We start from the raw sequence: 21,408 nt of genomic DNA, 5'->3' as shown, positions 1-21,408 counted from the left end.
GAGGCGGCGGCGGCGGTCGGGCCGCGGTTCCCCGCCGGAATACATCGGCGGCGGCACCTTCCGGTGTCCTTCCCGGCGGGGAGCGCGGCGCGGCGCGGCCATGGCGCAGAACCTGAAGGACCTGGCGGGCCGGCTGCCGGCCGGGCCCCGTGGCGTCGGCACGGCCCTCAAGCTGCTGCTGGGCGCCGGCGCTCTGGCCTACGGCGTCCGCGAGTCCGTCTTCATCGGTGAGTGCCAGCCACCCCCCCGCCCCTTCCGCCGCTTCCCGCGCTGACCGTGCCCCTTCTCCCCTCAGTGGAAGGCGGCCAGCGGGCCATCTTCTTCAACCGCATCGGCGGCGTGCAGCAGGACACCATCCTTGCCGAGGGGCTGCACTTCAGGTAGGCCCAGCTGCCCCCACCCCCTGAGGCCGGCCCCGCGAGCCCGACCCCAGGTGCGGGGCCGTAACGCGGCTGTCGGCCCCGCAGGATCCCCTGGTTCCAGTACCCCATCATCTACGACATCCGAGCGCGGCCGCGGAAGATCTCGTCCCCCACCGGCTCCAAAGGTGAGCGCGGCCCCGCGGGCCGCAGCGGGAGGCCCGGGCGGCGGGGGGGACCCGGCTGCAGTGCTGGCCCCGCTCACGCCCCGGCCCCCCCCCCCGTTCAGACTTGCAGATGGTGAACATCTCGCTGCGCGTCCTGACGCGCCCCAACGCTGCGGAGCTGCCCAGCATGTACCAGCGTCTGGGCCTGGACTATGAGGAGCGCGTCCTGCCTTCCATCGTCAATGAAGTGCTCAAGAGCGTGGTGGCCAAGTTTAATGCTTCACAGCTCATCACTCAGAGGGCCCAGGTAAATGCTTCGGGAGGCGCCTGGTGCTCCTTAGAAAGAAACAGCTGAGCCGCGGATGCAGGGAATGTCGTAACAGATAAATACACTAGACTAGTAGATGGTGCACCCAGATGAAACAGGTATGTAACTGTATCCCGGTGACAGTTTGATTCCTGTACAGATGCAAACACTGAGGCTGTCTCGCTAGCTTCTGAGGAGAAAACTGCAATCGCTGGTATATGGAGTGCAAAACCACGCCATAATGTAATGAGGGGGGAAGCTGAGCAGATTTATGTTGCAGTCCACAGGTAGCAATACAACTGGTTTTAGAAAAAAAATCATCTGGCCCTTCACATGTCTCAGAAGGGTTGTCAGAGCAAATTAAACGGTCTTAAAGGGGTTAAGAAGTGAAGTGGATGAGCAATTAACAAAGCAGTAAGGTTTCAGCAATGGATGCTACAGAAGGGTAGCAAATATTTCTGTTTATAAAAAGATTAGAGGGTAATCTGGAAGAGGGTGTGCATTAAAAAATAATTGATACATTTAGCTTTAAAGAGCCGAAATCTGAAAGTTTGTGTTCTGGTAATTTGACTGCTAGGGATTCTGAGAGTATTCATCACCTGTCACAGTTAAGGGAGAGAGAAGTTGCTGGTCGTCTTTTGAAAGGCTTTAGAGGAGACCCTCCATGAGACAGTAAAGGGGATAAGTTGTCAGATGAAATACAGAGCATCTCAACTAGTTTCTGATCCATGACAAGAAAAAAAAAAGGGAAAGCGTAGAACTAAGTGTCCAGGTCTTGTGGGGACTTCAGGGCTTTGTGGTAGGTCATGTGGCATGCACTGAAGGGGGTTGTTAACAATCTCGTGTAGAAAGAATGAGTGGAAAGGGAGGATGTGACAGCAAAGAAACAATGTCTGCAAGGGATTTAGGTTTAGCAGAAGCAAAGACGGCTGATAAGTATCTATGAAATTTCTGAACAAACTGAATTGAATTTGCCGTGTTGTATATTTATCTAGCGTTCGTTACTGTAAAGTGATGCATATTGAAGTGGTTGATAATCAGAAGAAAACGAAGTGACTTTAGGTAGTTATGCACTCGCAGTTCACACAGTAAAGGTTTCTGGCATCATGTTGGAATTCTGCTTGGAAGCAGCTGCAGTAAAAGTAAAAGCAAACGCTGGACTGGCCAAGCATGTGATACTCTAGCAATAATTTCTATTTAAGTGAATATTTGTTGCAGGACTTATCAGCCTGCGTGAAAAAAGTACTGTAAAGTTAAGGTAGAATAAATCAAAATATCTACCAACAGCAGTCATCCAAAGAGGCTAAAAAAAGTGGAGTAGCCACACTAGACGAGCAGCTACAGTAATTACAAGATGTCTTACATGGTAAAAAAGATTATGTGGTAGTTTTTTTTCCTGCATCTGAATACAAACATGAAGAGACAGTCAAACTGCAAACAGCGGCAAATTCAAGGTGAAGAAGGAAATAATTACTGCCAAAACGAGTGTGGGAACTGTGGAACTAGATGTGGTAGGGTGTGAAAGCAAAAAAAACTTTGAAGAATGTTTTTTTTATTTTTGCAGTATTAATTGTGTGGTATAGTTAAGAAATAACTATAAATAAGCTGTAATGTATTTTTGAAAAAGCAGTATATAGCTCTGGATATGCAGCATTAATTAAAGGCAGCAGATTCAGTGATGGTATTGGTGTCCACAGTTCGGGGTTTGGTTTAGATATTGTCTTTCTTGGGCCTGATGCGAACAAGCTGTGAAGAGCTGTTGCGCTTCACTTCTGGAGTGCACAGGGAGTGAGAAATGGCCTGTGTTTGATACTCTTGCTATATTTGTGTTTCAGGTGTCTCTGCTCATTAGGCGAGAGCTGACAGAGCGAGCCAAGGATTTCAGCCTCATCCTGGATGATGTGGCTATCACAGAACTTAGTTTCAGTCGTGAATACACAGCAGCTGTGGAGGCAAAGCAAGTGGGTGAGTTCAGTTTGTGCCGGAAAAGGGTGAAATTGCCTTTGCCTTGTCACTGAATTCTCAGGCAAGGAAGCAGAATTTGGGCTAGTGTGCTGCTGCTTTTGCACCAATGCAGCTACAGAGTGATAAATCTCAGCCACCTTAGCAATGGAGCTAAAGAGGTTATTTTACAAGTATTATCAGAAAACTTCGGGTCATAGCTAATGGGGCATACCATTGGAGGTAGGAGTTCCCAGGACTAGGGCTCCTGTTCAGACTGGGACTCTCGCCCTTTTTAAGAAAAAGTAAAGTGCACTCGGGTACATTCTGTATTTGTGGCTGTGGCCCCAGAATGCTGTCAGTTCTGTCGGAAGCAGAGCCCTGAGGCCTCAGCTCTAGGGTTCTGGTGGAGGGGGCCTGCTTGCAATGCTGTTGTCCATTCTCTCTGCAGCCCAGCAGGAGGCACAGCGTGCACAGTTCCTGGTGGAGAAGGCCAAGCAGGAGCAGAAGCAGAAGATTGTTCAAGCTGAAGGGGAAGCTACAGCTGCCAAGATGATATCCTGCTTCGGGAGGTTTTGTGGGATGTGGCTTGTGAGCTTGACAGTCCCAAGAATCTGTCACATTGGGTGCACTTAGGAGTGACGCTTAGGAGGAGACCGTTATCAGTAGCTTCAAGTAGATCACTGCCATTTATTTCCCCCCCTCACAGCTGGCCAGAGTGATGTTTGTCTGAGGTTACAGGTCAGAGCAGAGAAGGCCATGAGCCTTCAGTCTGTTGTGAGGTTTAATTTTTATTGGCTGTGTGTGACCATATGTTGTTCTTGATTTGGGGAAGTGAAAATATGCCTGCCTAGAGGGCCAAGTTACGGGGATAGAGATTGCTTTTTCCCTCTGAGATGTTTGATGATGCGGCTCAGGAAGAATTCCTTGAGTGTGGACGGATTCTGTTAGCAGGTTTTTCCTTAACTTTTGCTCCCCTGTACCTCGGTGAAGCTCTGAGCAGGAATCCTGGCTACATCAAGCTACGCAAGATCCGAGCTGCTCAAAACATCTCAAAAACGGTGAGCATTGGGGTGTGGGATTTCCTTTGTTGTTTTGCAGTCCTTGTGCTGTCCTCCCAGCCCAGTCGCCACATGATGAATTTAAGGCGAATGTGACCTGCCCTGTCGTGATCTTTGTTCCTGCCCAGCCCTTCTCTGCTCAAGTAGAGTTTAAGATCTAGCTGCCAATGATCGGCAATCAGATGTGAGGCTAGGAGTTCACGCCCTGCATGTGACAAGGCCAGATCCACATCAGATTCCATCACCCACACTCAGCTGCAGCCACCGAAAGCTCCAGGTTTCCTGCAGGCTGAGGAAGGGGGACAGATAAGCATGGGATCAAAGGTCTTTCTGACAGAGAGACAGAATGAGCACTTCTTTTAGAAAGTCTGATGGCACTGGGATGGCAGGTCAGGAAGTGTGGATGGGGCTCTGGGCAAGCTGATCTCGCTGAAGGTGTCCCTGCTCGTTGCCGGGGGCTGGACTAGATGGCCTTTAAAGGTCCCTTCCCACCCAAACCATGCTATGATTCTATGAACCGCATGGATTTAACAGAGGTGTAAAGTGAATGAAACAAGGGTGCTGTGTCTGGAGGGGGAGATGGGTTCTTCATTAGTGCTGTTCCTCCATGTGCATTTATGCTCCGTTATGCCACCTCTGTAATGGATTTCTTTTTCCAGATCGCTGGCTCACAAAACCGCGTGTATCTCACAGCAGATAACTTGGTACTGAACCTGCAGGATGAGGGCTTCACCAGGTAAAGGGGCCAGGTGGGTGGGTTATCTGCACCCTACCTGGGCAGCTGGTCCCCTTTTTGGGCTCTCTTGGGACCTTTTCTCTTGAGAGGAGCCTGATGCCAGAGGACACAGCCAAGTAGGGAGCAGTCTTTCTTTACTGTGGAAATTGAGATTTTTGTTAAAACTCATCAATTTACTCATTTTTCTTCCTTTCCCACCCACCCCCCAAATGCATCTCCTGACACGCAGAGGAAGGTAAGGCACTGTTTATTTTGATCCTTCCATTAGTACTTGGAACAAGGGTGTTGGTGTTTGCCTGGTACCTGGGGTTGTTCTGGCTTAGCCTTCCTGGCCACAGGCAGTTTATTCCATCTTCACCTCAGTTCCCATGTGTGATACCAATGTTGAAGCCTTCCCTGCAGGGGCTGCACAAACATCTGCATCAAGTAGGGGCTACTCAGTAACTGGAGCTCGGTGTGTGTCCCACAAGGAACCTCACATGGGAAAGGCAGGAGTAACAGAGGAGCGAGCTCTGATGTGTCCAGCCTACGCTGGGCATCCTGCCTGCATGGCAGAGGGCTGTAAGAAGGCAGTCATGGTCATAGGAATTTCTGTTGGTTTGGGGTGACAATCTCTAGGAAAGAAGCTGTGGTTGTTCTCCAAAAGCTTTCCAGTCCATGCTAGAAAACCCCATTCCCTGCTTTCAGAGCTGGCAGGAGTTTGGTGGCTTTGCCTCATCTGTACAGTGCTCACTGGACCAGGCACGCCAGCTGAGCCGACAGCACATAGCTAACTCGGATTTCTTGGAAACAGGAAAGGAAGCCAGAGCTGGTATCTTTTCTCTGATTGTGAGATCCTTCCTTATCTCTGACCAGATTCTGTCATACTTATCGCAGAAGGGTTAGGGGCTTTGAAAATAGTACATAGTAGCATAGGTGTACCTATTACACCAATATTTTAAATATATTTTTAATACATATATTTTTTTAATATTGGGGGGGTCAATATGTGTATATATATATATATATATATATATATATATATATAAATAAAATTACACCCATAGATGTACCAATACCTACCAATGTACCTATTCCTATTCCTGCCTGCCTGGCTTGGAAGTCAAGATCCTTTGGGTGTGACACCGTGCACCCTCAAGTCTCTAGTGAGGATCTGGTTCAGCTGTGCTTGTGCTTTCTGGACTAATGACTCCTGTCTCCATTTCAGTGACAGTCTCCTACTCAAACAAGGGAAGAAATGAAAGAAACTAAAGAAACTCCTAGAACCAGCAGTGCTGACCAGCAGAAGATACGAATGAGGAGCTTCAAACTCCCTCCACTAGCGTTTTTTGCCCTCACTTTGAAGTTGTTAATCCGGTAGCCAGATTTGGTTCCCATGCCCCTGCTCCATCTGTGGTGATCCAGTTAGGGGACTGGGCTCTGCCTCTAGGCAGCTACAGTTCTTTCCAGTTAAATTTGGGGAGGGGGCAAGGAGGCATACCGGTATTAACTCATGGATATAGTAATTCGCCTCTAATCTTCATTAATCTTTAGACTTCTGTAGGGTGAAATTGGAATTCTTTTTTTTGGCCAAGTGAAAGAGTTCTGCTGCCATCAGCACCAGGCTTTTTTTCCTAGTAAATTTTGTTTCTCTTTCAGTCTTAATCCCAAGAGAACCTGGGACTGAATTCAGGAAAACATTATTCATTGGGTGCCTGTCACTGCTGGAGTACCTTTGGGTCACTGTCTGCTCAGTGATTCTTTCAAACATTTGTAAAAATTAAAAAACCCAAAATTTATACGGTGTTTAAGTGTGCTTAGTGCCTGAAAAAGAGGTGGTTTTGGTGGAGGGGGTGGAACGGAGCTTTGATTTGGCTGAAGACAGAATCAGGATGTTTGGGGAAAGGAGCAAGAGAAATACCCTCCTGCTGACTGAGTGCCCCTGAGGTGGGGAGAGGGTGAGCAGGTGTGGGCGCTGTCACAGCTGCCTGGGTCACCAGGGCCAGCTTCTCCACTGCCTGCAGGTGCTGGAGGTGAGCAGAGGTTTTCCTGCAGCATGTATGTATGTAGTGTCTGTCCTCACCTCCCTGCTGCACCTTGCGTTTTTTCCCCTAGCTTTCTTGGCCAAAAGCACAGAAGTCTTCCTGTCTTCCTCTGCTGTCTAAACTTCCTTCTGTGCTTGGGTTTTGAAGGTAAAATCTTGTCTGCTTCAGGAGTTAGCTTTTTGCCTGTCTCACCAGGCTGCCCTGTAGTAGGTTTAGGACTTGGAGATTTCACCAAATCATGGAATGTCCCAAGTTGGAAGGGACCCACAAGGAGCATGGAGTCCAGCTCCTCGCTGCACACAGGGCAACCTAGAAGTGAAACCATGGAGAAGAGCATTGTCTAAACATGTCTTGAACAGGGACAGGCTTGGGGCTGCGACCGCTTCCCTGGGGAGATAAGACGGCAATCTGAACTTCCCCGATGCAGCTGTAAGCCATTCCTTGTGTCCTGGACACCAAGGAGAAGAGGTCAGCACCTCCCTCTGCTTCCACTCGTGAGGAAGTTGTAGACAGCAATGAGGTCAGCCCTCACTCTCCTCCAAGTTGAACAAACCTAGTGTCCTCAGCTGCTCCTTGTAAGTAAGTTGCCTTCTTTCACCATCTTTGTTGCCCGCCTTTGGACACACTCTAATATTTGTATATCCTCATATTGTGAAGCCCCAAACTGCACACAGCACTCAAGGTGAGGCTGGAGTGGGGCCATACTGGTTTTGACTGGTTAACTGTGCTGTGCCTAATGCGCCCCAGGGTAACACTGGCCCTTCTGCCTGGTGGGACATGTTGTTGACTCAGAGCGTGCCATCAAGCAGAGCGCCCAGAGCCCTCTCTGCCTGGCTGCGCTCCAGCCTCTTCCCCTGCAGTCTATACATACGTTCAGGATTGCACCATTCCAGGTGGAGAATCTGGCATTTGTGCCTGTTAAACCTCCTATGGCTGGTGGTTGCGCAGCACTAACCTAGTGAGATCTGTGTAACACCTCTTGTCCCTTCAATGAAGTCAGCGGCTCCTAAATTTAGTGTTGTCAGCAAGCTTAGCACGCACGCAGCTCCTGTGGCTAAGGTCATTGGTAAAGGCTTTGAAGAGAAGCGGCCCTAAACTCGAGCCCTGGGGGACACAGCTAGTGACTGGCCACCAGCGGGACGTTACCCCTCCGCTGCAGCTCTTCGAGCCTGACCCTTCGGTCAGTTGTTCACCTACTGTATCGTGTATCTGTCTGCCTGTGTGTGGGACACTGTCCAGAAGGATACTGTGAGAGACTGTATCAAAAGCTTTGCTAAAAGCAAAAAAACCCCCATTTGCTGCCTTCCCTTTGTCCACTACCAGGCACATTGTCAGGAAAGATCATTAAGTTAGGAAGGCGTGACTTCCCCTTCGTGAACCCCTGCTGGCTTTGACCGATGGCTGCTTTGTCTTTTAAGTCTTTCTCAATAACTCCCAGAATAATCTCCATAATTTTACCAGGCACCAGAGCAGAACTGACAGGCCTCTCATCATCAGGGTAATTTTTCTTGCCCTTCTTGAAAATTCGGACATTTGCCAGCTTCCAGTCAACCGGGAACACTCCAGGTTCCCCAGACTGTTGCTAGATAACAGAGGGGTCTCCCAGTAACATCGGCCAGCTCCTCAGTGCCCCGGGATGAATCCCGCTGGGCCCCATAGACTCGTGTGCATTCAGCTGCAACAGCAAATCCTGTACAGGTTCAAAGTCGACTGGGGGCTTCTCACCCACTGAGTTGTGGTCCTCCAGCCCAGGGCTCCAGGCAGCCCAGGGCCCTTCACTGGCATCAGAGACAGAGGCAAAGGCGGCATTAAATGTCTTTGCTTTATCTTCATCCCTGTTTGGGGATAAGGTGACCAACATAATCAAGTAACAGACCCGTGTTTTCTTTGGTCTTCCCTTTGCTATTAACATATTTTTAAAAAAGCCTTTTTTGTTACCCACTACAGTACCAGCCAGCTTCAACTCCAGCTGAGCTTGGGCCATACAAATGTTCTCCCTACAGCGGTGAATGTCTGCAGGCCTCCTGTGTCCTGTCCTTGCTTCCAAAGCCCATCTGCCTTCTTTTTCCCATCTAAGGTGCAGAAGGAGATTGCTATTCAGCCAAGCCAGCCTTCCACCTTGCTTGACTTCTGGCCCATTGAATTGCCTGCTGCTGTCCTCTTGAAAGAAGGCCCTTAAAAAGTGAGCAGCATTTATGTTCCCCAGAAGCAGCCTCCATGGGGACTTTACTAAGTGGTTCCTTGCGCAGCCTAAACTCTGCTCTCCCAAAGGCCAGGGTAGCTCTGCTGACAGTTTTTCTCATATCACCAAAGATTTTAAACTCGACTATTTCATTATCACAATGGCCAAGGCAGCCACCCACGAGACCCTCTCTATTCACAGACAGCTCCACCTCAAGCTCCCCAGTGAAGAAGAGGGGCCTTTAGGGACCTCTTACTCGGGCGAAAAAGAGCACAAGATGTTTGAAGGAACAGAAACAATCTGTGGATTCCTGGTTTTACAACTCCTCACTGGAAATCAGAGCCATAACTAATACCCATATGGCTTGACTGGCAACATCAAGGAAGCACCACTTTTCTGAACCAGCTTTGAAAATGCATTCTGAAACTGCCACCCAGAAGTAATCTGTGTGTAACAGCGCCTCAGCGTAAAGCAGAGTAGTGCTGCATTTCTTGATGTACAATCATGAAAGTTCTCGTTCAGTCTGTATTCTTTGCAGGCAGTGGATATTAGGGACACACTGAGCTCTGGAATTTAAACACAAATGAGGCTCTTGGGGCACCCCAAGATGTCTTCAGTTTCACACTTTGGGTAGAGTTTACGCTGGCCATGGCCGTGCCTTGGTTTAGGCTGTGGCAGCTTTTTAAGAAGGAAGTGGCTTGGAGGCTGCCAAGGGCAGGGGTTTCCTTAGAGCAGGTCTTCAGCCCCCTGGGGGTTTGGGTGGATTTTTCTACCTCCCAAACACTTCCAACTATTTCTTGCCACATCAAATGACGGCAAGCAGTGTCCTTCCTCCCAGTGTGTTGTGCCTCAGGTTATGTGTCTTTATCCCAGGCAGCTTTCTCGGCCAGAACCAGCTGCTGAACTAAAAAAGGATGGGATTGCTGCCATGGCATTGCTTCCGCCTTGGCTTGCTTGAGGCAGTTTGCAGCTAAGGGGCAGAGCACCCCCGGTACATGCTGGACAGCACATGGCACTCACCCTTGGTGCTGTGATTTGTCCCTCATAAGCTCGCCTGGTGCCTGGACTTAGGGGGAAGTTGTTTTTTATAACAGGGTGAGTTCTTTCATCTTGGACGTACATTATTGCTGTACCTGTGGCATGCAGTGTGGGCCTGGGGAATGCTGTTGTCGTGTTAGCATGGCTGAAATCACTACAGCACCCTCGGAGCCTGCCCACTCCTTTGTGCACTGTCCAACCTTGCCTTGGCTCTTTTTACACATTTGGCACCAGATCGAAGCAGGGAACTTAGCTGAAGTTGCCTACATCATCCCGATGGGGTTCCTGCTTCCTCCCACAGAGTGCGTGGGGGTGGCATGTCCTCGGGCAGGGGCAGTTACAGGGATGCAGCGCCTGCTCCTACAGGCTGGTGGCCGCTTGCCCCTGCTGGCTCCCGGGCAGGTACCTCACCTTGCAGGCACGTTGCTGCTCTGTTAGAAGCTACAGGGAGCAGAGTTCAAGGTACATCTCATTCCTTCTCTTTTCTACCCCTTCCCCCCTCTGGATTTGTACTCTAAACCGAGAGGAGAGAGCCCGGTCCTAAATCCCCACACCAAAGCAGGAGATGGTTACAGCTGGACTCCTAAGGTGCTCAGTACGGTGCTGTGCCGGACAGCTGACAGTGACTGCAGTTACCTGCCCACACAGGGCCAGATCTGGCTCAGACCAGACCAAATTCCCTGTCCCACACTCCCAAGCATTCTTGGTCTGGATCCTCGGTCACGTTGTGAGCTAGCTCAGACTTTTCCCTCAGTGGGCCTGAGCTCCTGCCACCAGCTCTGACCAGATCCCAGCCCAGCACCCCTGAGCCATCTTTTTCTTTGAGCAGCAAATGCCCACAGCCTGAGCAGTACCCATACCTGTAAACTCAGGGTTCCCCACCACATGCTCTGCGATTTAAGCCAGCTGCCACAGAGGTTCAGGTCTGCACTCCTCAGCTGTGGCTTTATCCAAACTCTCCCAGCATTTTCCCACATGGTTCCTAGGTACAGTTCACAGGCTAGGGCCTAGTTTTAACCGACAAGACTTCAAAAAACACAAGGATAGGGTCCAGCACTGAAGAATGCTCTCTGGCATTTGCAGAATGAGATAAATAGTGGTGGGAAGGGACCTCTGCTCCAGGCTGCTGCTTCAAGTGGCACCATTACCGGCACTAGGTCAGATCAGCTCTGGCTTTGTCTTCAAGTATTGAAAACCTGCAAGGACGGAACTGCCCCACCGAACATCTGTTTGAATGTTGTCTGATAAAACCTGTCTTAGCACTCACCTGAACCTCCCAAGCTGCAATCTGGGACCACTGCCTCTGGTTTTATTATCTGCCACTACTACCATCATCTCACCGTCCCACAGCGTAGCTGTAGATTTACCCCTCAGCCTCCTCTTCACCAGACTAAACAATCCAGCTCCCTTAGCCCCTCCTAGGTGGCCAGCTAGTATCTGTGAAGCCACAGTGTGGCCATGCTCTGCTCTACCTTCTCCCTAAAGATGAAATTTCATTTCTACCCAGTGATACCTAGGAAGGAGCAGTCAAGCACTACCCTGTTCGCTGAAGCATCCCCTATGACTCAGGTTAGACACCACCAAAGACAGATGACAAAATGACTAATGATTCGGGGGCACAAGGACGACTTTTCCAAATACCAGAACTGAAAGGCAAAAGCCTGCGTCTGAGTTTGTCACAGCCAACTTTCTGTGCTCAGACTTGCCTGACAACTACCATCACCCATGCCTCACGGCAGGGAGCCACCGCAATCGGTCACAGCTTCTGTTCAGGAGTCTGAAGGCTTCAGGAAATGATGAAAGCTAAGCTAGAGCCATTCTTGCAAGTCTTTGCAGGGCTGCAAGTGAAGCCAGGAGTACAGCTATACTCAAGGAGAAATCAGAGGGAAAACATTTTTTGGGATTCAGCATCCAAACAAACAGAAGTTTTATTTACAAACAAAGGAGAAAACACAGCCATCGCCTCAAATTCTGGTATATTACAGCATCCAGTTGAAGGACCAAGTAGAAAAGGGACCACAGGGCACAAGGTTGGTGTTGAGAGGAAGTTTCCTGTTGAATTGCGGAGGAGCTGAGCTGAAACAGGCCAAAACCTCCACACTTCAAACACTGAGGCTGAGGGAAGGCTGCCAGGCTGCACGCTAACTCACAGTGGTGGGCAGAGGTGCAGCCCCTGCAAAGAGCTTCCTCAGCTCCTCCTCAGGGAGGCCTGAGGCTGGCACAGGGACGAGAAGGCAGAAGACACAAGGGCGAGATGGGCAGGATTTCATCCTGTTAATGAATGATGAAGGGGCAGCAGGAGACTTGGCTGGCCTGTGCAGGCAAGGGGCAATGGAGTCGGTCAACGGAGCTTTGGTTGAGGGCACTGAATGGTGGCAGGAAGAGAAGGGGAAGGCCTAGTTCCAGTCAAGAGCAAGGAATGCAAGACAGGCCAGCCTGGACACGAGCTGAAGTCACGCACCCCAGGTTCAAAACCCCATAGGGCTACCTGCAATGTACACTTATTTTTTCTTCAGTGAGCCTTTCAGTTTCTTCTCTGAGGAACGCTGTTTCCGCACCTTCTCCTCCTTTTTCCCCAAGTTCTCATAAACTGTGGACTCCTCTTTCTGCCTGTAAGACCAGGGAAAAACAAGGGAAAAAGTGAGCAAGAGGAAAAACACAGCTTTTTTTCCAGCAGGGAGACTATTGGCAGTGGCAATGGCTTAGGTGGGCTCTTACTTGGAGGATTTTCGCGAAGCCTTGGCATGCACATTCCTCACTGCGGGGGGGTAGGCAATGTTCCCGTACTCAGACTCGTTTGGCTTGCCTTTCTGAGACTACAGGAGAGAAAAACCAAGCTGAGAAGAGCATGGTCTGGGAGAAGCACATGAGGCATCATGGATGAGTTCTAGCTGTTAAACCACGCTTCGTGCTAGGACCGCAGTGGGGGCTGGTGAGCTGCTGAAGCCCCCAGGCTTAGCACGCTCTGTGAGCAGCAGGGATACAAATGCATCCTTATACAGGGGTGAACAGTGAGGCAACAAATTCCTGGAGGCACTGGAATGCTCCAGAGTACCACATGTCAGCTAAAGAATATTAAACAAATAGCAGCAGCTACTGGATGCTGCTAGAGGCTTCAAGAAGATAAAAGATGCCACTTATCAGCTAGTAGGAGAAAATCCTGCAGCTGCAAAACCAGGATGGAAAAGACAAAGAGGAAAGGAGAGGACAAAGTCTTTGCTTGTCCTAGATTCAGCTTGTAACAAAAGAGCACTTGGTGGAGATGTTATGTAGAATGTAGTTGAAATAGCTGCATTAAACCTTACTGCCATTCAGCAGTTCAGGAGTGGTTGGTACATGAGTTGCTAATGTCATCTCCTGAATTTTAAAGAGAGGAACAGCGACTCAAATCATGGTACCCCACTGTAGTCTATGCAAGTCCCAGTGTGAGCTTAAAGGTTGGAAAACAGAGCATGTGGGCTCAGAAGCCAGCACGTGCAGGGCCTAGACTCACGGGACGGACAGGAGAGTCCCCTTTCTCTCACCTGGATAACTTCCAGCTTTTTCTTGGTTGTCTCTATGAACTGGCAGATGGCCATGTAGATGAACTTGTACTGAGCCTCCGTCTGCACCATCCCTGAGCGCTGGGCCCTCACCATCTGGATGGTCTTCTGGATGTCAATGTCACAGTCCAGCCCTAGCAAGGGGCACCAGAAAAGCTTATGGACATGCTCACTGCCTCCCTCTCCCAATTCTCCACCAAAAGCAGTCACAGTATGGAAGTTTCCACCTCCCTCCATACTCTTTCCTCCTCTATCCTTCCTTCCTGCTCAGCATCTTTCAAGTCTGGCCCCAGAGGAAGAGCCCAAGCTCGGGGGAGGCTGCAGCCGCAGTTCAGTGGATACAATGCAGAGATCCAGCAGCTGCCACACAGCAAGGAGAGCAGCACAGCCTTCTCAGGGCTGTGCCAGCATCTCTGCCATTGACACCTGGTAGTTTTCATCCATTTGCAGTTGGACTTAAGGGCACAGCCCTACCGGGTAGGCCAGTTCGCTTCAAGATATTTGGGGTCCTCTTACCCTTGGTGGAGATTGTATCCACTATCATATCGATGACGATGATAGTCCCAGTGCGGCCGATCCCGGCACTGCAAGGGGAGGACAAGCAGAGGTCAGAGCCATACAGCTCCTGAAACCAAACACAGCTGCTGCTGGGGAAGGATGTGGCACTTGCAGCAGCTGTTCAGCAACGCCCCAAGAGTCACGGATCCAACAGGCAGTTTGGTTTGGGGGCATCAAAGAGGAAAAAGCAACTATCGGGGCTGGCATACGCTTCACTCACAGGTCCCAGGGAATAGCTGGTGCCGCAGGACAGACTTCCTACAGCCCTCCCTAGATAAGGGATGGAGAATGCTTCGAACACCAGCCTCCATACCAACCTGCAATGGACCAGAATAGGCCCTGCATCGGGGATGCTCTCTTGCTTCTGGTTTATTTGGTCAAGGAAGCTGAGCACTCCTCCGGGCTCACTGGGTACCCCGTGGTCAGGCCAGCTCAGGTACTGGTAGTGCCAGATCTCGCGTGCAGCCTTACCCTGTCAATAACAAAACACTCCACTGGTAAAACTGCAACACAGTCCTTCCCTGACCTCTGTCCCAGGGAAGCCAGAGGGAATCTCTGTCTCCTGTGCACTTCTTGGTGATCTCACCCAGTGTGATTTCAGCCCAAACCAGGTTGGGAACAGCACCCCCAAGAATGATACAACAGCAGCGTCACCACAGCACCTAGCAGTTCCCAGCCTCAGACGTACAGTGACAGATGCACAGCGACCATTAGACTTCGACCAGGCACACTCACATTATCCATCGGACACACACAGAGGTGCCGGAGTTTGTACTCCAATGCGTCGTGCTCTCCTGTGGTCTCCACAAGGTAGGGACCATATTCCTTCGTGCTGCCCACCTCTGGCCAGTAAGGAACACATTTGTTCTGTGTGGGCAGAAAGGACAGGGTGAGGATAGGCAGAAGACAGGAAAGAGAGAAAAAAAGCAGAGCAGCGGTTGAAGCAGAAAAGGGCAGCTCTGAGACACCTACAAACTGCTACTTACCCGCCCTTTTTCTACTTCCCGTGTAGTCATCACAATAATGCGCGTGTTCTCCTGCCACACCATTTGCCAGAAGTCATTGACTGTGGCATCTAGGCAACCCTGGCTAGCGATGTAGGTCTTGGTGCACTCATCCGGGCTGATGAGGTTGTTCTGAGTGTGAACAGGGGAAGATCAGGAGGGCTGCAGGAGCAGCCAGGCTTCCCCCGTTTTGGGCATGCAGCCATCTTTCGAGAGTCTCACCTTGACATAGTTGGCATTGATATAGTCAGATCCAGGTATATTTGGGTCCCTTCCTTGGAGGATGACTCTGGAGTGATCAACTGGGGATGCAATGAAAGAATAAACTGAGCAATGAGATACTCTGTGCCAAGCCACATGAAGCTCCTTCGCTACCTACCCCCTCCAGCCACCTCATTGATGCTACCCAGCGCGTGCAACATGCCCCATATTTTCACCTCTCCTTCTTTGGGATCAGACCAACCTCACCCCATCCTCCCATCTGCCCACCCCTATGACAGACCATCAGAAGCTAATGAGTCTGTTGCAATTGTCCCTCCTTCAAGGACACGAAAAGGCTGTAACCTCTCTCATCAGCTCTTACATCCTCAATGCCGCACACCTTGTAACCCACTTTGGAGGACAGAGCGGGCTGAGGCAGGGCCAGGGATGACTTGGACCACATTTCATTGCCTGTCTGTATCTATTTGGTATTTTTTTTTATAGTGGAGAAGCAAGACTCACAGGGCAAGATGTTCTTGTATCGATTCTTGCTCTTGTTTTCAGGTCTCTGACCCTCGTGACGGTCAAACAGGTGCTTGGCTTCCTGTTTTTGCAGGCTCTGAGAGTAGAAGACAGAACAGTCATGGCAAGTCACAGGGAGGTGGGCACTCAGAGGAACACTGGTGAATCTGGGGACACATGGGCATGCTTGTGGGGCAGCGGAGAAGTGAAAAGCAAACTTAGACTTGAAAAATCCAAGGTTCATGCCCTTACTGTCTTGATGACTCATTCTCCCAACCATGAAAAAGCACATTTCTGCCTCAGTGGGTTCACTTAAAGATGACGCTCACCCCCCAGAGGAATGGGTTCCAGACACAGACTTCTTTCAGAGATGAACTGACAAGAATTTACAAGACACCTGAGAAGTTTGTGTCCAGGAAGAAGTCAAGGATGGAGGATGAGGAGGTGCACAGGGACTTCCTAAAAAGCCAGAATAATGTCCCCCAGCAGTTTCTTACATCAAATTCCTCCCAGAATCCAGCCTTGGACGTCTCCTCAGAGACACTCTTCTTGTTCAGTTCCTGCACCCTATTCTCAATGTCGGCAGCATTCACCCTCGTAGCGTAGTAGGGCTGGGGATGGGAAAACACAATGGGTTGGGCAAGAGAGGCGCACTGCCGGAGAGCAGCCCTATGGAGAAAAGGAGGAGAGGGACACAAAGCAGAAAACAGCAAATGGGTCCTTCCAAAGGATCCCTAAGAAACAGAGGAAACTGGATTTACCTGCTTCAGATACACAAAGGAGCCAGACACCTCCTCAATTCCAGTCTTCTTGAAGTGCTCCACCAGATCTGCCAAGCTGTCAAACGTCTCAGCACCTCCAACTGTGTAGCGTCCATTCTAAATGAAGGAAGAATGTGTAACGTCCCACTCAACGTTCCTACAGACAAAGCTCCTAACACTCAGGGAAAAAGTAACACCAGGGTGCAAAGCCACAGTCACCACCCTGTGCCATCCCAAAAAACATTTCCTCTGGCAGAGAGGTCAGTGGTAGCTTGCCCTGGGAACATGAGGTTCACAGCATGGTGAACTGACTCCTGTTCTCAGGGGACGAAAGCCCAGGGAAGGTATATTGCCCCCAGCTCTCATTTAAGGTCAGTTGCTTTCTGTCCTTGAACTACCCCTCTGCTCCCTGCATCATCCCACAAGAAAGAAACAGAACTTGTGACAGCCAGGTTGGTGACATCCTTCAAACTAGGTGTGGAGGTCTTGCCAGATGCCACTCCTCCTCCTCCTCCAAGGGCTTTTAGCTCTTTTGACAAATTCATAACTAGACTGTGAATCCTCCTCTCTCTTTCGCCACGAACTCACTGTACCGGAGTTCTCGGTCCCACCGAGCCCTGCTTCCCCGTGTCTCAGCACCCTGCACTGCCCACGGCCACCCAGGCTGCGGCAAGGACATAGGAACCTGCAAGGTGACAGCACTTTGATCCAAAGTCAGCAACACTGCTGGTGACAATCAAGTTGACAGGGCCCACGCTTTTGAGGACATCATCTGCAAAGACCTTTTCCACTGCCTTTCCCTTTGCCCTCCCAGCTGCTCACCTCACACATGATCTTGATGTGCGTGACTTTGAGCCGGGCCCCAGAGGCACTGCTTGCCCCAGCTGGTGCAGCATCAGACCCAGGTTTAAGCTGGTCAGTGAGGACAGACAAGACAAAATCCCCGGGTTTGCTGAGGCTCTCCCGCACCAAGAAGGTCCAAGGGGTGGCTTTGGCCTGGAGAAGTGACTCAGCTGCAGGGCCTGACAGATGCCCATGGTACCACCTAGGACAAAACAAGGAAGGGTCAGAAGAGAGGTGGAGATGCAGGTAAGCGAATGCCCTTGAGCTGATGAGCGAAAGACAGCAACACTGGGGATGGGTGAGGGAGGAAGAAAGGAAGAGGGAGACAGAGGGGAAGGAAACCAAGGGAGAAGCAGGATCTTGGGAAAAGCAGATACAGAAAGAAGTAGAGAGATGACAAGAAGAGGAAAGAGCAAGGGATGAGGTGGAGGTAGAAGGGACCTGGGGAACAGAATGCTGGTACCAGAGGACACAGTGGGAAAGCACCAAGTGTGATCCAGTTGTGTGATACACGCAAACACAGGTAAGCAATGCTTGCTGGCTTGCGGGAGGGTGGTCTGTGGGTTTCAGCACCTCCCAACGTTACTGGGATTGTAGCCTTACAAAGCAAGGTGCTTTGGAAACTCAAACATCAGGGAAACAAAAAAAAAAACCCACAGAGTCAGAAACTCTCCCATCAGTTAGCTGCACGCAGATGGCTGTGCTGAGATCAGATCCATTACAGAACCGTCCCATCGACACCTCTTTCTGAAACTCAGTCGCCTCTTCAATCAAAGAATAATCCCGGTTCTCTGGGCACATCGCACCGCAGCAATCAGCCTAGCCAATGACGTGAACACCACAAGCCACCTGGAGCCCATATTCTGCTCCTGCTGCTTACCACTGTTCTTGATCCACGTGCACATTCCTGTCCTCAGCACAAACACCCAGTCAGCAGCTCCTTCTCTCAGCACACAGTGAAGAGCACCCGCACCTGACCTGCTCTCTGCCTTGCTGCAGGGCTGGGTGCAGCCCGTGCGGGGCTGTACGGAGCACAGCTCTGTTCCACTGAGGCAGCGGCTGAAGACGCGGCCACCTGGGCCATCTCCCCTGGCGAGCAGCATTTCAAAAGCAGGTAGCTGTTGCGTCAGCCTGACTTGCAGCGCCCCTCCCTGCTCCCGCTCGTCCAGGTACCGCAAAGAGCACCAGCCATGTTCTGCGCATCAGCACGCACACCATGCCCACCGCCGGCCAGGCCAGGCCAGCACTCAGGAGACAAGCCAGTGTGTTTAGAGCTGTGGGAGCAGGTTTGCAAAGAGGCCTGGGGTGGTACTGGTGTCATGGTGAACTTCACGTCGTTAGGCCTGTCTGTTCCCAGGAACTGAAATGTGGTCCAGGAGGCCATGCCCATCACAGAAGCAGCTGGGGCACTCATTTACCCCTGCGTCTGGCCAGCACAACACATTCCTCTACACAGCACCTGGGTACTAGTCTGACGGCAAGATGTGGCAGAAAGTTATTGTGCCTTGGCAAGTAACTTCTGCTGATCCAATCCTCATGCACTGCGAGAGGAGTGCTGGTGACTCCCGCTGCACGGCAGCCGTTAACCTCCAAACCTCCTCCTAAAGAAGTGTTCAGCTGCCACGTGCCAGTGCTCAGATGCCCCTGGGGAATGGCTGACTCCTCCTGTTCATCGAAGAGGTCTCCTGGCCTCCCCTCCACAGGTAAGAGGAGGTCAATGGGTCCTGTTCCCCGCTCCCTTCCCCCAGTAGAGGCCAGCTCTTCAAAGCCACGTGATGGAAAATCACTTGGGGAGAGAGTGAGAGCAGCTTTCGTAAGAGCCCGGGGCGGGGGGGGGGGGGGGGGGGGGGAAGTTTCCAACCGCAGAGAGGAAAGGAGGAAACTGCAGGGCCACAACCCAACGGCCCTGAGTGGAGAGGCCAGGGGGCGAGCAGGCACTGGCCCCTCTGCAGCCTTACCCCGGCCTAAGCAGGGCCCTACCCAGGTGCTTTGCCCAGGGCATCTTTGCTCCCTGTCTCCAGGTGCACAAGGAGGACCTGTCCAGCCCAGAGCATGGTGTGATTGCTCCCCCAGCAGCATCAAAGAGCCTGAAAACACAACGCAAGGGCAAAAAACCGCCTGATTTGATTTAGGAACTTGGTGTCAGAGACGTATGCAAAGCAGAGACAGGAAGGAGACTAAGCGGGCTAGGAATAGCAGGGGAACATGGGCCTGCTCTCAGCTACATGAGTCAGTCAGGCCTGGAATAACCAAGGAGGTCTGGGGCAAGAGTAAGGACTTCCACATAACATGTCACTCTGTGGACCACTGCACTCCCATCACTAACACCACAACCTTTGCTTTTAGAAATAGTATATAAATAGCAAAGGCAACAGGAAACCAGAAGTAAAAATAGAGCCCTGTTAGGTCTGCTGTGATGAGTCAAGGTATGTCCAGCTGTTTCTGGGGATGCTGCCCCCATGGAAGCACAGGAGGCTACCAGGGGCAGGAGACACTTTTTGCAGGGTTTGCCCTGGGGATGTAGGCAGGGCAGAAAGGTGGCCACAAAACACAGAGGAGGTCTCATCACAGACACACCGGCTGCTTTGCTTTCTCTGTACCTCTCTGTAGTGGGGTCAGAACAGTTGAGCGGGTATCGCAAGTCGATGATGGTTCCATCTTTGTCCTGCAGCGAGCCCTGTTGCTGCGTGTAGTACTCCACCAGTTCTGACAAGGTGGCAAACTTCTCCCCTCCATACAGGTCATAGAAATCCCCAGTATTCTGGATGCGGATGTGGGTTACCTGATCACCAACCCTGTGGGATGATGCACAGAGCAGTCCGGTGAGGCAGTTGGAAAAGAGACAGAAAATGTTCTGTGTTGCCTCCTGCCATGGAACCAGAGCAAACCATCCCAGTGAAAGGAGATGACTGGAAAGAGAAGCTCCTGGGGCAACTCAAGGGAGGGTCTTGAAGATGGTGGGAAGCTGAGGTTCTTTTACAGCTTGGAAAGAACTCAAAGGAATAAGGACAGGATGAAGGTGACCCCACAGGACATGTAAGGATCTAAGCATTCTGCGTATGTAACCCTCGCAAGATAGAAGCTGGGGTCCAAGTTACTTACCGGACTGAAAGAGAAAAATCCCCTTGATTCTTCCGACTGGGTCTGGCCAGAAAGCTCCCATGGACACCTCGTCCCTTCAGTAAGGCTTCAGCTTCCAGCCCACTCAGGTCACGGTGAAACCACCTAACAGAGGAGATAAACACAAGACCAGGTGAATAAAAAAGGCCAGGCACTACTGTGGAGATTTGTCCCCAGTCAGCATCCCTGAGATCCCATACAGGTGACAGCCAGCAGCAGCATCCCTTCCCACCTGATGCCTCCCCCAGACTATGAAAGGTTTCCATTGAGATACGGCTTCCAGGATGATACCCGCCTTGATCTGTCCTACTTTCTGGTCCCCCTCCTTACACACCCACACACACTTCCCAGCCCCTCTTACCTCACCATCTTGGAGGGCGAAAGAAGAAGGGGCCAAGTGGCTCCCACCAAAGCAACTCAAAAAATACAGAGGAAAAATCAGTTTGTGATGGCAAGAAAAGGGAAGTCGGAGGTCTGTGCTGGAGCACCCAACGCCAAGCTGCTCCTGCACCTCTTGGGAGCTGGCCATGTATCTCTCCTGGTGTCTGCCGTCAGTCCATAGAGACCTTCTCCATCCACCTGTTTCTGGATACGTGCCTTGCTGTCTGCCCTGCTGCGCAGTGCTGTTGGGCACAGGCAGGCGCAAGCCCGTGCGCAGCCAGGCACGCGCGGCTCCAGGAACAGGAAGCACCCTGAGCCATCAGCACCCCAGCCCCAAGCTGCTTTGCACACACTTCTGCTTCTCCTTTCATGTCTTTCCTCCCCATCCCCCCTGTTATTCTTGGGTCCCTTTCTTTTTTGCACAGTGGGGTTGACTCTACGAGTGCATCTTGGATCTGGCCGTGCTCACAAAATTCAGCTCTGTGTGTCCTCTGCTCCCCTTCTTCCCCAAAAGGCCAGCAAGAGGCATGAGTGCTGCCCACCCCCAAGCCCTTGCTGTGGTGCCAAGGGGACCACAGCTGTCTGGGGTCACCCGCATGCCCACAAGGCTGAAGCAGGTACCCCCTGCTAGCTATGCAGTTAGGAAGCCACGGAGCAACAG

General features: G+C 51.2%; 2 protein-coding genes across 3 annotated transcripts; one reads left to right on the top strand and one right to left on the bottom strand.

Annotated features, from left to right (window-relative positions):
- Positions 1-57: 57 nt before the first annotated feature.
- On the top strand, positions 58-6,349 carry PHB2 (prohibitin 2). Of its 2 annotated transcripts, XM_055808752.1 has the most exons (10): positions 58-227; positions 296-380; positions 468-547; positions 649-833; positions 2,669-2,798; positions 3,226-3,329; positions 3,758-3,835; positions 4,495-4,571; positions 4,801-4,806; positions 5,779-6,349. In XM_055808752.1, exons 1-10 carry the CDS (start codon positions 101-103, stop codon positions 5,810-5,812), a joined length of 906 nt encoding a protein of 301 aa, XP_055664727.1. In that variant the 5' UTR covers positions 58-100; the 3' UTR covers positions 5,813-6,349. The 2 variants fall into 2 exon arrangements, with proteins under 2 accessions (XP_055664727.1, XP_055664728.1); XM_055808753.1 differs by lacking the exon at positions 4,801-4,806.
- A 5,376-nt stretch (positions 6,350-11,725) lies between these two features.
- Positions 11,726-21,065, bottom strand: PTPN6 (protein tyrosine phosphatase non-receptor type 6). Its single transcript, XM_005235365.4, has 15 exons — positions 20,728-21,065; positions 20,349-20,471; positions 19,847-20,041; positions 17,226-17,448; positions 16,404-16,520; positions 16,140-16,253; positions 15,643-15,739; positions 15,142-15,221; positions 14,902-15,051; positions 14,651-14,782; positions 14,233-14,387; positions 13,874-13,941; positions 13,340-13,491; positions 12,534-12,631; positions 11,726-12,425 (listed from the first exon to the last, which is right to left on the bottom strand). Exons 1-15 carry the CDS (start codon positions 20,733-20,735, stop codon positions 12,317-12,319), a joined length of 1,821 nt encoding a protein of 606 aa, XP_005235422.1. The 5' UTR covers positions 20,736-21,065; the 3' UTR covers positions 11,726-12,316.
- Between the last annotated feature and the right edge of the window lie 343 nt (positions 21,066-21,408).

This window comes from Falco peregrinus, chromosome 6, assembly GCF_023634155.1.
Source record: "Falco peregrinus isolate bFalPer1 chromosome 6, bFalPer1.pri, whole genome shotgun sequence".
NCBI classification, from domain to species: domain Eukaryota; kingdom Metazoa; phylum Chordata; class Aves; order Falconiformes; family Falconidae; genus Falco; species Falco peregrinus.
Note: the sequence above shows the minus strand (reverse complement) of the source record. Positions and strands in the feature narration are given on the sequence as shown.